The 12,815-nt window shown below is 36.1% G+C and overlaps 1 protein-coding gene across 1 annotated transcript in view; it reads right to left on the minus strand.

Moving 5' to 3' along the window:
- Positions 1-2,873: 2,873 nt before the first annotated feature.
- Positions 2,874-12,815, minus strand: part of LOC145241526 (uncharacterized) — a 30,717-nt gene continuing 20,775 nt past the window's right edge. The window contains exons 5-7 of the mRNA XM_080104570.1: positions 11,223-11,294; positions 6,248-6,328; positions 2,874-2,943 (exon numbers count right to left, since the gene is read on the minus strand). Coding sequence (XP_079960696.1) covers positions 2,917-2,943; positions 6,248-6,328; positions 11,223-11,294 — 180 coding nt within the window. The 3' untranslated portion in view covers positions 2,874-2,916. The remainder of the gene's footprint in view (positions 2,944-6,247; positions 6,329-11,222; positions 11,295-12,815) is intronic.

Here is a 12,815-nt window from a genome sequence, read left to right on the forward strand (position 1 = left end):
ATAAATAATCTTTGGGAACGCATGTTCTACTCACATAAGAGATTTTCTCTGATTGGTTAAATCAGAATCCAAATTAAATGTTTACTCCAATCAGTGCCAATTTTATGTTAAAGGCGACTGTTGTTGCCGTTCTGTGTAGTAGTGATTACTACTGCTACAAACTTGACCTCTAGCCTTTTTGCTACAATCGATATCAGCACCATGCTTAGCAATCTAGCTTTAGTTGTTACCATAAACAAAATATGGTAGCAAAATTATATGATGTTTTTTTTTATTTATTAAAACAGCAAAGATAGTCATCCATTCTTGTCTAATATTTTTATTATTGACTTAAAACAAAAACAAACGAGGAAGCAACACTTTTTGGAAGCCATAATAAAATCTTCGATTCCTTGATTACAAAGATGCAGAAAATGTTTACTCAACACTGGAACATGTGTCTTCACTACGCAATGTAAACCGATTCTTCTATGCATTCTTACAAAAATTAACTGTTAATTCTTACAAAAGTTAATTGCTGGTGTTGTGAGTGTATATTTCAATCACGCATCATAAATAAATAGATAAACATTGTAAAGCTCATAATTTCAATTGTCATGGAAATCACGTAATTGATTCTATTTGGGCAACCTTGTAACTATTTACTTCCTCCTATTTTTGTCTTTTAGTCCTCACATTGCATGAGTGAAGTTTCGGACAAAGAAGAAGGAATTGTTGTTTTTTGTCATGCTATGCCTTAGTGTTGGGTATATGCATCATTTTACAACCATTATCTTCGTGCGGCTGATCTTTTCATTGCCACTGCTGTGAAATAAAAATGGCGTTTCAGCTGTTGATAAAAATCACGCGGACATTTATTTTATTGATTGATTCATAAAGTGTTTATTTAGAAATAGAACAGAAAAGCTTGTATGCAAAGGATAGAGAGAGAGAAACTGATGAACAAATAAATATATATAGAGAGAGAGAGAAAGAGAGAGAGTGACAGATAAAGAGAGAGAGAAAGACCAATAAACAGATAGACAGAAATCGTCTGTCTTGCTGTATTATTGTGCATGATCGACCCTACCTCCAGTAAAACCCAGAGAGTGTAACGTTTTTGTGTCTAATTGCTTGTCTTGTCAGCCAGGAAAGAGACTGAGACAACCCTTCTTCCTTACCGGAAGTCACATAATTTTCCTGACTTTCGCTTTTAGCCTCCTTTTGGTCCCCCATTTAGTGTTACTCAAACGACTTTCACCCGAATACACCCTTTGCTATCTAACAGTTTTGAGTGCGTGATATGTGAAGATTTCAATCTTTTGATAGTCTTCCTAATCATTCAACTAACAAACCCATCCCTTGTTCTCGAGTGGATTTTAACCTTGATAAATGATGACACATCATAAAAAAAGATACTTGTGGAATCAGTTGATGCAGTTTCAAGATGACTTTAGAAGATGGTGGCAAACGCTAACATTCGTATCGAAATCAAACAATATTTATGTGAACGGTTTCTTTTCAAGAACTTCCCATCTTTTAAACATGTTACCATGGGACTGCTTTCCTTAAACTCATATTTTAGATTGAAGAATATGATGGAAGTTGTCTGCCTTTATTTGCAAACTAATCAAAATTAAAAACTAAAATGACTTTACTGCATTCTGGGCGATGCTGAGTAAGTTCAGCATTAATATTAATAGAGTATCTCAATTTTTCCTCTGCATCTAATTTCAATAAACTATACATACATTTCATCCCCATTCAATAATTATTACATTTATAATTAAGAAAATACTCCTTTAAAATGTAGTCTCACAAATAAGGTAGCAAAGAGTTTAACTCTCTATTTGTTAAGTACTCTCAATTCCCTCATACCACTGTGTAACTTCCTTAACAGATATAATTATTTTTATGTTACTGTTTATTATTTCATTTTTTCAATTCTAATACTTTCAACATACGAAACTGCATTTAAGAAAACAAATAATAGACATTCCCTCAATTTCACTTACATTCTAAATGACATCCTGAATATATTTAGAGAATAAATGAATATCAAAATGCTTGATTTTCAGAATTGTTTCCTACCCAAAAATAATACTTTCAATCATTCCTTAGAATATAATAGAAGTTATCTATCTAAAGTTTTAAAATATGCAAAAAATTAAAAACTAATATAATTTATTGCATCCCGAGCAACACTGAATAAGTACATCAAATAAAACAAAAATCTGAATGAATCCGCAGGGTACGACCCTTGATTGGTTTAATTCTGTTTCTAGTATTGGTTTCTTCTGTTCTTTCACGAATCAGGTACTTACAAGATATGTGGCATAATCACGTGGATACACTGGTTCTTGTTAGATCACCAAAGTTAAGCATTGTTGAACCTCGTCAGTACTAATATGGGTCAATATTTAGGAATACTAGATGCTTTATGTGCACTCTGCTTATCTCGGCATTGCTCCCAATCATCGTGGATTTTTCTTTGCAACTGGAATCAAGCAGTACTGACTCAGGAGAGAAGTGGTTAGAGATTGTGCAACTCTTGCTTCACAATTCAACATGTCATCCATCATCCATCCAGATGATCCTCGTCATTCGGACAGATGAACATCCACTTCCAGGAGAAATTATGTGAATGTACTTATGAAACTGACTGGATTTGAACCTGGCATGCCCAAGGTCCACATACTCACCTTCAAATTGAATGTCAACATTTCTCATAAACCATTCTTATAAGTAAATTTTTTATTCCATTCACCGTTTTCTACCCTCTCATAATATTCATCATCCATTCATCTCATTAAGCTTTATTCTCAAATGGCTTTTAGCCTTGATAAGTGATGACTCGTTTGTCGAATAAGCAGTAAAGAAGCAAAACACAAAAGTTCAAATGTTCCCAGCTTTTATTCTTTATAGTGCGCATCAGTTTCAATATAATTTCTTTTCTGATGTATGCTGTTGAAACAAAAAAAAAAGCATAAAATATTAATAACTTCGTTTCTAATTGTAAGAACATTTAATTAAATTTAATAACATTAAAAACTTTGTGGAACTTTTTTCTTTGATGGTATAAAATAAGGTAGAAAACTCCTATTATATTTTTCAATCGAAAGTACGAGTTATCCCTCTTGCCGATTTTTATTTTTAAGTAATTATTTTAAAACTAGTGTAAAAAAAAAAAAAAATGAGTAAATGAGGAAGTAATAAAAATGGACTTAAGGGAAATCTGAAAAAATGAAGACCTGAGCAGAGATAAGTTATGATGGATGTCAAATGAATGCCAGCATGAAAATGGACATTAAACATTGATGACGTCAGTAACTTAATTTTTCATATGTAATTATTATTATTAATAAATAGACATTAAACCAAATATTATGACGTCAGTAAACTCACTTTTCATATGTAAATTATTATCATTAATAAAACTAAAGAAAAAAAAACAACTGTTGATTTTTATTTAAAGTGAAGGATTTCTTTTCTAATTCATTTCAAGCAGTGGCGGTTGTCAGACTTGCTATTTATCTTCTTTATTCCTCTTACAAGTTGAAATGATTTCATCTTGGGGCTAGAAAAAGACACGATTAGTTGAAAAAGAAATTCAAGATCCGAGGTTTGTCGGCTTCTTAACAAAACATTTAGTATTAAATGATTGCAAGAATAACACTTTCTTTTTCATTAAAAAGAAAAACAATTCATCTAATCTCTCTCTCTCTCTCTATATATATATATATATATACATACATACATACATACATACATACATACAGGGTGACCCCCCCCCCCAAAAAAAACGGGCCCCAACTCTAATTAGACCTCGTTTCTTAGTGTTTTGTCTGAATGAAATGAAACTTTGGTCATAACTAGTTAATTATATTCAAAACATAACATCAAAACACTAGGGTCTTTGGCCTTTTTTTCTCTGTTCTACAGCATATGTTCTAGATGGCCTCCATTTAGCTCCGTGCATTTCTTGAGGAGCAGCACGAAGTTGTCCATGACGTTCTTACAGACCAAATTGGTAATGGCTCTCATCTCCTCCCTGATGGCTTCCTTGAGTTCCGTGATGGTTCTGGGTTTCCCTGCGTAGACTCTGCCCTTAAGATAGCCTCAAAGAAAAAAATCTGGGGGGCTTAGGTCCGAGCTATGGGGTGCCCACTCAAAATCAGTTTTGAGACTGATCACTCGGCTTCTGAAGTTCTCTTTAAGCCAATCTCGGGACAGATTTGAGGTGTGAGAACTTGCTCCGTCCTGCTGGAACCAGAACTTGCTCATGAGCGACGGGTAGATGGTCTGGAGCTCACTAAGGTTTTGAGGACCTCCACATACCGCTCCTTGGTGACTGTCACTGCTGCGCCAGATTCTTTGAGGAAGATTGGTCCGATGATGCCTCTGGCTGAGATTGCAGCCTACACCGTGCACTTAGGAGAGTGCAGGGGCTAGGCGGCTACTTCATTGTGTCTGGAGGACTTCCACAAGACATTTGTCTTGGAGTTCGCCTTTCCATCAAGATGGAAGTGGGCTTCATCTGAGGTCCAAAGGAGGTTAAGGAAACTTGGTGTCTCCTCGAGTATCTTGAGCATCTTGACTGCCATAGCCCTCCTCTACTTCTTGTCTGATGCTGTAAGGGTCTGCAGCGTCTGTATTCTGTATGGGTAAGCCCTGATATCATTCACCAGCACTCTCCTGCAAGTCTCACGGGACATACTGAGGGACTGACTTCGTTATGCACAGATCATTTCGGACTCTGCTGGAGAGACTCTCTCACTCTTTCGACCAGCTCGGCTGTTCGCTTCTTGGGACGTCCCAAGTGGCTTGGACGGTTCTCTCTGGCAGCGTTGAGATTCTCCACGGTCCCATACTTCTCAAAGTGGTCCACCCAGTTCTGAATTCTGCTTTTGGATGGAGCCTTTTCACATTCGAGCTGACACATGAAACTGTCCTGGGTTTTCTTAAACGAGCCTGTCTTGTAGTAAAATTTAACACAGTGTATTCTTTGTCCCAGCTCCCATTGGTGTACTCACAGTCGTTGATTCTGCCATGTCCGGTAAAATAAGGGCAATCGGTGAATAAATAATGTAGATATCACATAAAGTGTACACGGGGCCCGTTTTTTTGGGTGGGTGGGTGGTTGTCACCCTGTATATATTACTCTTAATGATTTTGTTTCACTTTAATTTTATTTAAATTTAATTATTTTATTGAATTTAAAATATATTTCAGACATATAGGAAGTTTATGAACAATAAAACACTGAGTTCATATTTTTACAAACTCATATTTTAAATTAAAGAATAATTCACTGCGTCCTGGGCAACACCGGATAAGTACAGCTTGTAAAACACAAATTTGTATGAATCCACAAGCTATGACCTTTGGCCAACTCTTTTTATCTGTTAGCAGCATTGGTTCCCCCAGTTCTTTTTAGCTTTAAGTACTTATAGGAGGGATCATTTGGAGTTAAAATTAATAGCATTCTGAAATATTTGCAAAACTATTAAAATAATAATTTTTAACCAATGGAAAAAAAGGATAAATAATTAACCAATGAAGAGAAAAAAAAGTTATAAATTGTTCAAAACCATTTAAAATTAATTTATCCCTGACGATGAATCTTGAAGGATTGAAAAGTACTCGGACTTATGATAAATATGGTGATAACATCAGCCAGTTTCTGCCAGAAGTGAAGAAGACTGTTATTCGAAAGTAGGAAAGGATCGAAAATAGAATTAATGGACATAATGGAGCTTCCTTCCTTTTCCATTCCCCTTTTCCCCGTGCATCCTCATACTTTCACTACACCGATGAAGACTGAAGGATTGGTCGAAAATTATGTACTTATAAAAGTTTTTTAATTTTTTTTCACAATATTATTTTGTATTCCTGCACGTCAATTGAAAACGAATAAAGAAAAGTTATAAGCTTTTATACTTTTCGTATTCTTTTTTATTCATATATATATATATATATATCCGCAGAAAAACCAAAATGATGAGAAAATTTGAAAAAATAAAAGAAGAGAACTGTAAAGGAATGTATATATATAAAAAAAACAATTTGATTTGGGAATCTTAAGTGATGTGTTTGTGGTATTATGGTAAATGAGAACTCTAGCTAGGATTAGCGTAGACAAGCAAAAGTACACTGACAAGGATGACCATAGCGCCTCCCCCCATCCCCACCTTTTTGATTGGCCTTGTGCCTAATTTTGTTTTGTTAAACTTTTTGTTTTGCAAAATAAAATATATAAATTAATTACTTTGAGAATCTTCATGCTTCCTTGTAATTGCTGAACAACTTCTTGATAACTGAAGTAACCATAGCAACTGGGTGCGTTGACCTGATAAACAAAAAGATTATTGCGATAAGTCAAAAATAAAATGACAAAAAAAAAACAAAAAAAACAAAACAAAACAAAAAAAATGATCTCCAGGATGCGAACCATGTTCGTTTGCAAAATTATTTTGTAGAAAAAAAAATAACACAGTAATTTTATTTCGGTTGATTTATTCGTTAAACGTGGATTACTTTATGCGGATTGTTATCCTCAGCTTCATAGTTGTCGTTTCACCACGTTTCGCCCAACTCATCCTCTGGCCTTTTTCAGGTGATTAGTCGCAACGGGATAGGAATGCTTTGTCTCGTAACTGTATCTCCAGTAATTACTGCCTTCCATAGTTGTTGTTGTTTTACACAAATTACTGATCTCAAAGGATTCCAATAAAATAATATGAATTAGTTTATCTTCATCACTTGTTCTATTAATTTCACTCCTGATTTTGATAAGAGCATTCGGTCACAAGTTTTCGTTACTATCTTTCGATTTAGTCATCCCTTAAAGATAGCACTAAAGCTATGGCTAACCAAGTCTTCATCTCACTGTTCATATACAACACATACGTTTGCAACATGAGTAAATATTTGAAGAACTTTAAACATAACAATTTTACCAAAATGACTGGATTCAGCATTACATAACCTGAAAAAGGGTAGATATGCCATAAAAACAAAAAAAACGATCAAACACCATGAATAAATATTTAAAGAACATTAAATATAACTTGACTTATCTGCTGATTTTACTTGTTGAAACCACCTTTGATGACTTCAGAATCTGTCACAGACTTTTGTTATTGTCTTCAAAACCTTTGGTGATTCTGATTTTTAGCTCATCTTTCGTGTTGCAGCTGAATCAGTTGTTCTCTTCTTCCACTGCACACACAAAGAAGTTGAAGGGGATTGTAGTCAGGCAAGTTGAAAGGTCAGTGGTGTTGCGCTTTCAAAATCTACGCCTCCATTTTGCTTTCTTTCTCCACCCCCGCTGTTTCTCTTCGCCTTCCCTTCCTTTAAACAAAGGACGCAATAGGTTAACGTGAGCTAAACGTACGAACAATATCTGGGTTTTGTGAATACATTCACCTTCCCTTTCTGTCCTCGACTTCACTACATCGGAATTCAAATATATCAAACAAAACACCAATAATTCAGGCAATTGACTTTTTACTTTTTAGACGAAATTAATTTAAATGGAATCAGCAAACTCCCAAGCTACTTTTGATTGCATAAATTTTGTTCTAGAATCAATTAGAGTCATTTGTTTGTCTTATTGGGAGTGACGCCTCTAACATCACGTTGGACAAATGAATACAGCCAGCCTCGGCCCAACCAAGCCAGTTTCGGCCGGGGGTAGGAGGAGGCTCCCGGAATGGCGACGTTGACGCTACCAGTCATGTTGACCGAACCCACCAGCCGAAGGATTCCCAGTGACACCAGCTGTCTCAGCAGCAGTTCAAACAGTCCTTATCAGGGCTAAACAACCAGTCCTTATCAGGGCTAATAAGTTTTCCTACGAATGCGATTCACTGCTGCTTGTTTCCTGAGACCCACCAGCAGCGAACTTCACTCCCAGTCTCCAGTGGTTCCAGTTCACTCCAGCAGTTTGCTGCTCATTCCCACAACCTTACCAGCCCTTGGTGCCTCCAGCTCACTCCAGTGCGTCCAGCTCACTCCTGCAGCCTTCCAGGCCTTGGTGCTTTCAGCTCCTTCTGCAACCTCACTCCTCTGGCCTGCAACCTCACTTGCACCTCGCTCTTCTGGCCAGCAACCTTGCTTGCACCTTGCCGCTCCGGCCTGCAACCTTGCCTTCACTTCGTTCCTCCGATCTGTGACCTTACATGCACCTTGCTCCTTTGGTTTGGAACCTTGCCTGCACCTGGCTCCCTACCGACCATCCGTTCCTTAACACTGACCCTACGTTCTCAGTGTCGTCCGTTCCTTAACATTGACCATCTCATTTTCAGTGTCCACTGCCCGTTTCGGATCGCCCTGACGCCTAGACGATCGTTCCAGACCCAGCAAGCAACCCTAAACCATGCTACGTCTAGAGTACCTGTTCTAGACCTCCAGACCTTAGCCTCTGGTAATGAGCGACCTTCCAGGCAACCAGCATCCAGATCACACGATTTCCCGCTTCATTTGCAAATAAAAGGCGAACCCTCGTCTTTAACCAAACAACCTGTGTCTGTCATTCTTCTTCTGCTACTACCATACGTATGGTTTGCATTTAATTGCCTGGTTGATCCTGTCTTTCACTACCATACTCAGAAAAGAAGTAGAATAGCAAATGAATTCCATGTTTCAAATGGTTTTATTTTGTTGAAATTTTTACGTGAAACAAGGGTCAGGTTGTCTTTACGATTTGTTCTGTCAATTTCACTCTAATTTATCTTTAGATTTTATGACAGCCTTAAAGTGAACTTGGAACCGTCCAGTTATAGCCTCCCAACTTAGACCCCCAAAGACTTAATTATTTTAGTTTACCCTCAGCTTTGCTAGTGTTTCTTTCTACTGCAGCCCACCCAAAAATCTCAAGTGGGTTGCTAAGAGGTCAGACTTTAGATGAAGTGTGGTCGACACAGTTCTCTGACATCAAGATTTGAGTCTTCTGACTTGTATCACATGATGCTAAGTTTTGCTGCCAAATATACGGTTTATCTGCTGCTATTTGGTCGATCTAGAATTTCACTATTTTGCTCAGTGTAGTCGTTGGTGTTCAGTCTGAGGATCTCAAGGAAGAAGTGAGATGATATGACGTCACCTTTAGCAGCGAACTCCAGGTTTTCCACGACTTCAGATTGTTGATCATGTATTTTTAAAAAAAATCTCTATTTATTTATTATTTTTTTTTTTTTATCTCTGATGCCGCATCATGGAATCCTGAATCTATCAATTCTTTTTTGACCATTTCCACTATCTGTCGCTAAATCTCCTTATTTGTCATTTAACCATTCCAAGGAGAACTTTGTATCCCTTCCACAACTATGAAAGTTTAAACTTGTTCATAATCAATTATTTTGCAAAAACAGTGGAAATATCTTCGTTTCCATTCTTACAGTTATATCTCATAGGATTAGCGAATCTCTCAACAGAGACTACCTTTCTAGGGCAATTGCTCTTGACATATGAAAGGCCTTTGATAGAGTATGGCATAAAGGTTTACTTCACAAGATCTCCAGCTATGGTATAGCTGGAAATGTCTTCTCAATTATTAAATCATTTTTCTCTGATAGGTTCATAAGAGTAGTGATTGATGGGCAGAAATCAGAAGCTCTTAGTATTAATGCTGGAGTCCCTCAGGGGTCCATCCTAGGCCCAACTCTATTCCTGATCTATATTAATGATCTTCAAATCACATCCTTACATCATTTGTAGACATCTATGCTGATGACACTACTATCTATGGTAGCACATCTAAGACAGTAAATGACCAAGTTCTCTCTGATTCTCTCTCCTCTGATCTTGAGCAAGTGGTACAATGGGGAAAGAGGTGGCTTGTTACTTTTAATGCATCTAAAACCAAGCTTTTATCTTTACATCATCAACGCTCTGATCCCCATCTGGCATCAATTGAAATGAATGGCTCTCGTCTTGGGGAGGCCTCATGTTTTGACAAGTGTCTGGGCTTGACCTTTACTCCTGATCTTAAATGGAACACATACATTAAATCCGTCGCCAAGGCCGCTGGAAAAATGGGATCCTTCTATCGATCCAGTAGATATCTCACTGCTGATGCAATTCTCTGTCTATATAAGAGCCAGGTACGTCCAAGGATGGAATACTGTTGCCACATATGGGCAGGAGCTGCTAGAAAGGACTTGTCCTGCCTTGATAGGGTTCAAAATAGACTTTGTGGCCTTGTGGGAGATGTCCTTTTCTCTTTCCTGAAACCTCTTTCTCACAGGAGAAATGTTGCCAGTTTGTCTCTGCTTTATCATTTTTTTCATGGCAGGTGCTCGGCTGAGCTCTATTCTATGGTCCCCCCTCGCCAAACTTTCACAAGAAACACCAGTCTAGCAGAAAACACTATCACTAGTTTCCCTCACTCTTTATCTCTGCCTAAACCTAAGCATAGATTCCATGAGCAAAGCTTCTTTCTTTGAACTGCACACCTATGGAATTGTCTTCTGTTTTTCTGCTTTCCAGCTGACTACAATATGGTTGTCTTCAAGTCTAATGTAAACAAGTTTCTGATGAGCCGTTCCATATAAGTTAACAAATTTACTGAATCTCCATTACTAACGATTACTATATTGTCCAATTTCTACTGTACACTCTTTAACCCTTATCCTCAAGTGGCCTCTTGGCCTTGATGAGTGGTGATGCCTATAAAAAATATTAAGTTATGCATAAATTTATCAGTTAAAAAATTTTAGCGAATATCGTTCGCACCTAATTATATGTGGTTGATGTTTGAGCCATTTAATGCTGATTTTCAAGACTCTTTCTCCTTGAGAAAGTGCCCAAAACATTTAGTCTTTCTGAAACTCTCAACTTGGGACATATGTCAGACGAGGATAAACTTTAAACAAAAAATATATAATTAAATCAAAAAATATATATTTATTCCTTCCATGATTATCCTCCAAGCCTGTAAATACCAAAATCTTAAAAAAAATATTTTTTGATGCCTCATATATCATCAACGACATTTGTTTATATGCAAGATGTACATTTGTTGTGTTCTATAAGTGTAAATGAAAAACGAAAGTGTACAAAATTCAACTAAAAAGATTAGATATTAATTATTGAAATAAAGAGAAAAATGTCTTTAATTTTGTTTATCATTACTCGACATAGTAAATAATTATTTCACAAATTTTCCTTTTAAAAGGGTAATTAAAAAATGAATAACCTCATGTTGTCAGTTAATGAAATAAAAAAGAAAATCCACTTACATAAATTGTTTTTTGACTCTTTTTCTTTTCTTCGTTGCATTCTTTCCTGTGTCTATTCTCACACCTGGAATCCTATAACAAACATAAGAATTAAATGTTAACATCTGAAATCCTATAACATTGATAAAACTTAAAATGATCAGATCTGGAACAAATATAGGACTTTAACTATATCAGATCTGGAATTCTATAACAATTCTATAACAATTTTATAACAATTCTTTAACAAATTTTTGGTGGAAAATTATCATATGTGGAATCCCATAACAACTATATAACTTCAAATAATCAGATCTGGAACAAACATAAGATTTGGAATTACCAGATCTGGAATCCTCTAATGTGGCTTTTGGATTTTATAAGTATTGGCTTCTAGTAAAGAAAAAATAATCCAGAACTAAGTTATATTTTAGCATGCATTTTATATTATTTGAGTATATATATGGTTTTATATATATATATATATATATATATATATATATATATATATATATATATATATATATATATATATATATATATATATATATATATATAGAGAGAGAGAGAGAGAGAGAGAGACTCCAAAGAAATCAAAGTCGAAGACGAGAAAGAAGAAGATGAAGGCAGTGTTGGGTGGTTGGTTGTTTTTGTTTTACGGCATATCAACCCTTTTCAGGTTATTTAATGCCGAATCCAAAGATTTTGAAGAAAATTTTTTAATAGAATAGATTTGTTGTTTTCAAGTCGGTTTCTATTTAACCCATAGTTCGAACCCTAACAGGTACTACCACTCTGGTGGATCTGGGAGCAATGGCAATTAAAGGGTGGCTCCACACTCACCAAAGCCCACAAACAGGGGCCTCACCACTGAATATAGTTTAAGGTCATATCCAGGACCGGGAAATAGGGGAAGAAAAAAAGGGGTGGAAGGGTGTTTTTGGTTTTGTAGAACATAATTAAGTTTTACAAAAGAGAATAGAAAACAAAAAAAGGAACATCAATGTAGGTGCGTTTCGTTTCAGGAAGCCAATAGACAGCTTGATCTGGTAGCACCAGTGAAGACAGTGTAAAAGGAAGGAGAAGACATATATAAATGAAGAAGCTGAAGATGCGGAGAAATAATAATTAGAAGAACACAAAGAAGGGAAAAATAAAAGAAAGAAGATGAGGCAGAAAAAGAAAGCGAAAGAGAAAAAGAGGACGAAGGTTTTACTGGAGAAGAAAGTGAAGAAGAAATGTTAAGAAAGTGAGAAGCAGAAGAAACTGACTTTCGGTCAGTTATAAACAACGTGTATGTTTACTTATGAAGGTATAGTAATGAGTCAGGTGGATTGTGGTGTAGTAACTGTTAAATTGATAATCCGATTGAATCTAAACTATAGCCGCAAGAATTAGTGAGAACTTGTGAAAACGATAAGTTATGTTTTTTTTTGTTGTAAGTAAATTTTGTGTTGCAGGTAACGTGACTGATATTGATGAAGACTTTTTATGTGTTCAGAAAATCGCATTCTCTCAATTGAAGAACGACTGGTTCTAATACTAGGGTGTTTGTCTGATTGCCATTTCGTCATTCTGCAGAGCTTAAAATTGAAAGGAGCGGTCCATATTCTG

This window comes from Euprymna scolopes, chromosome 20, assembly GCF_053919585.1.
Source record: "Euprymna scolopes isolate OS-2025 chromosome 20, ASM5391958v1, whole genome shotgun sequence".
NCBI classification, from domain to species: Eukaryota; Metazoa; Mollusca; class Cephalopoda; order Sepiida; family Sepiolidae; genus Euprymna; species Euprymna scolopes.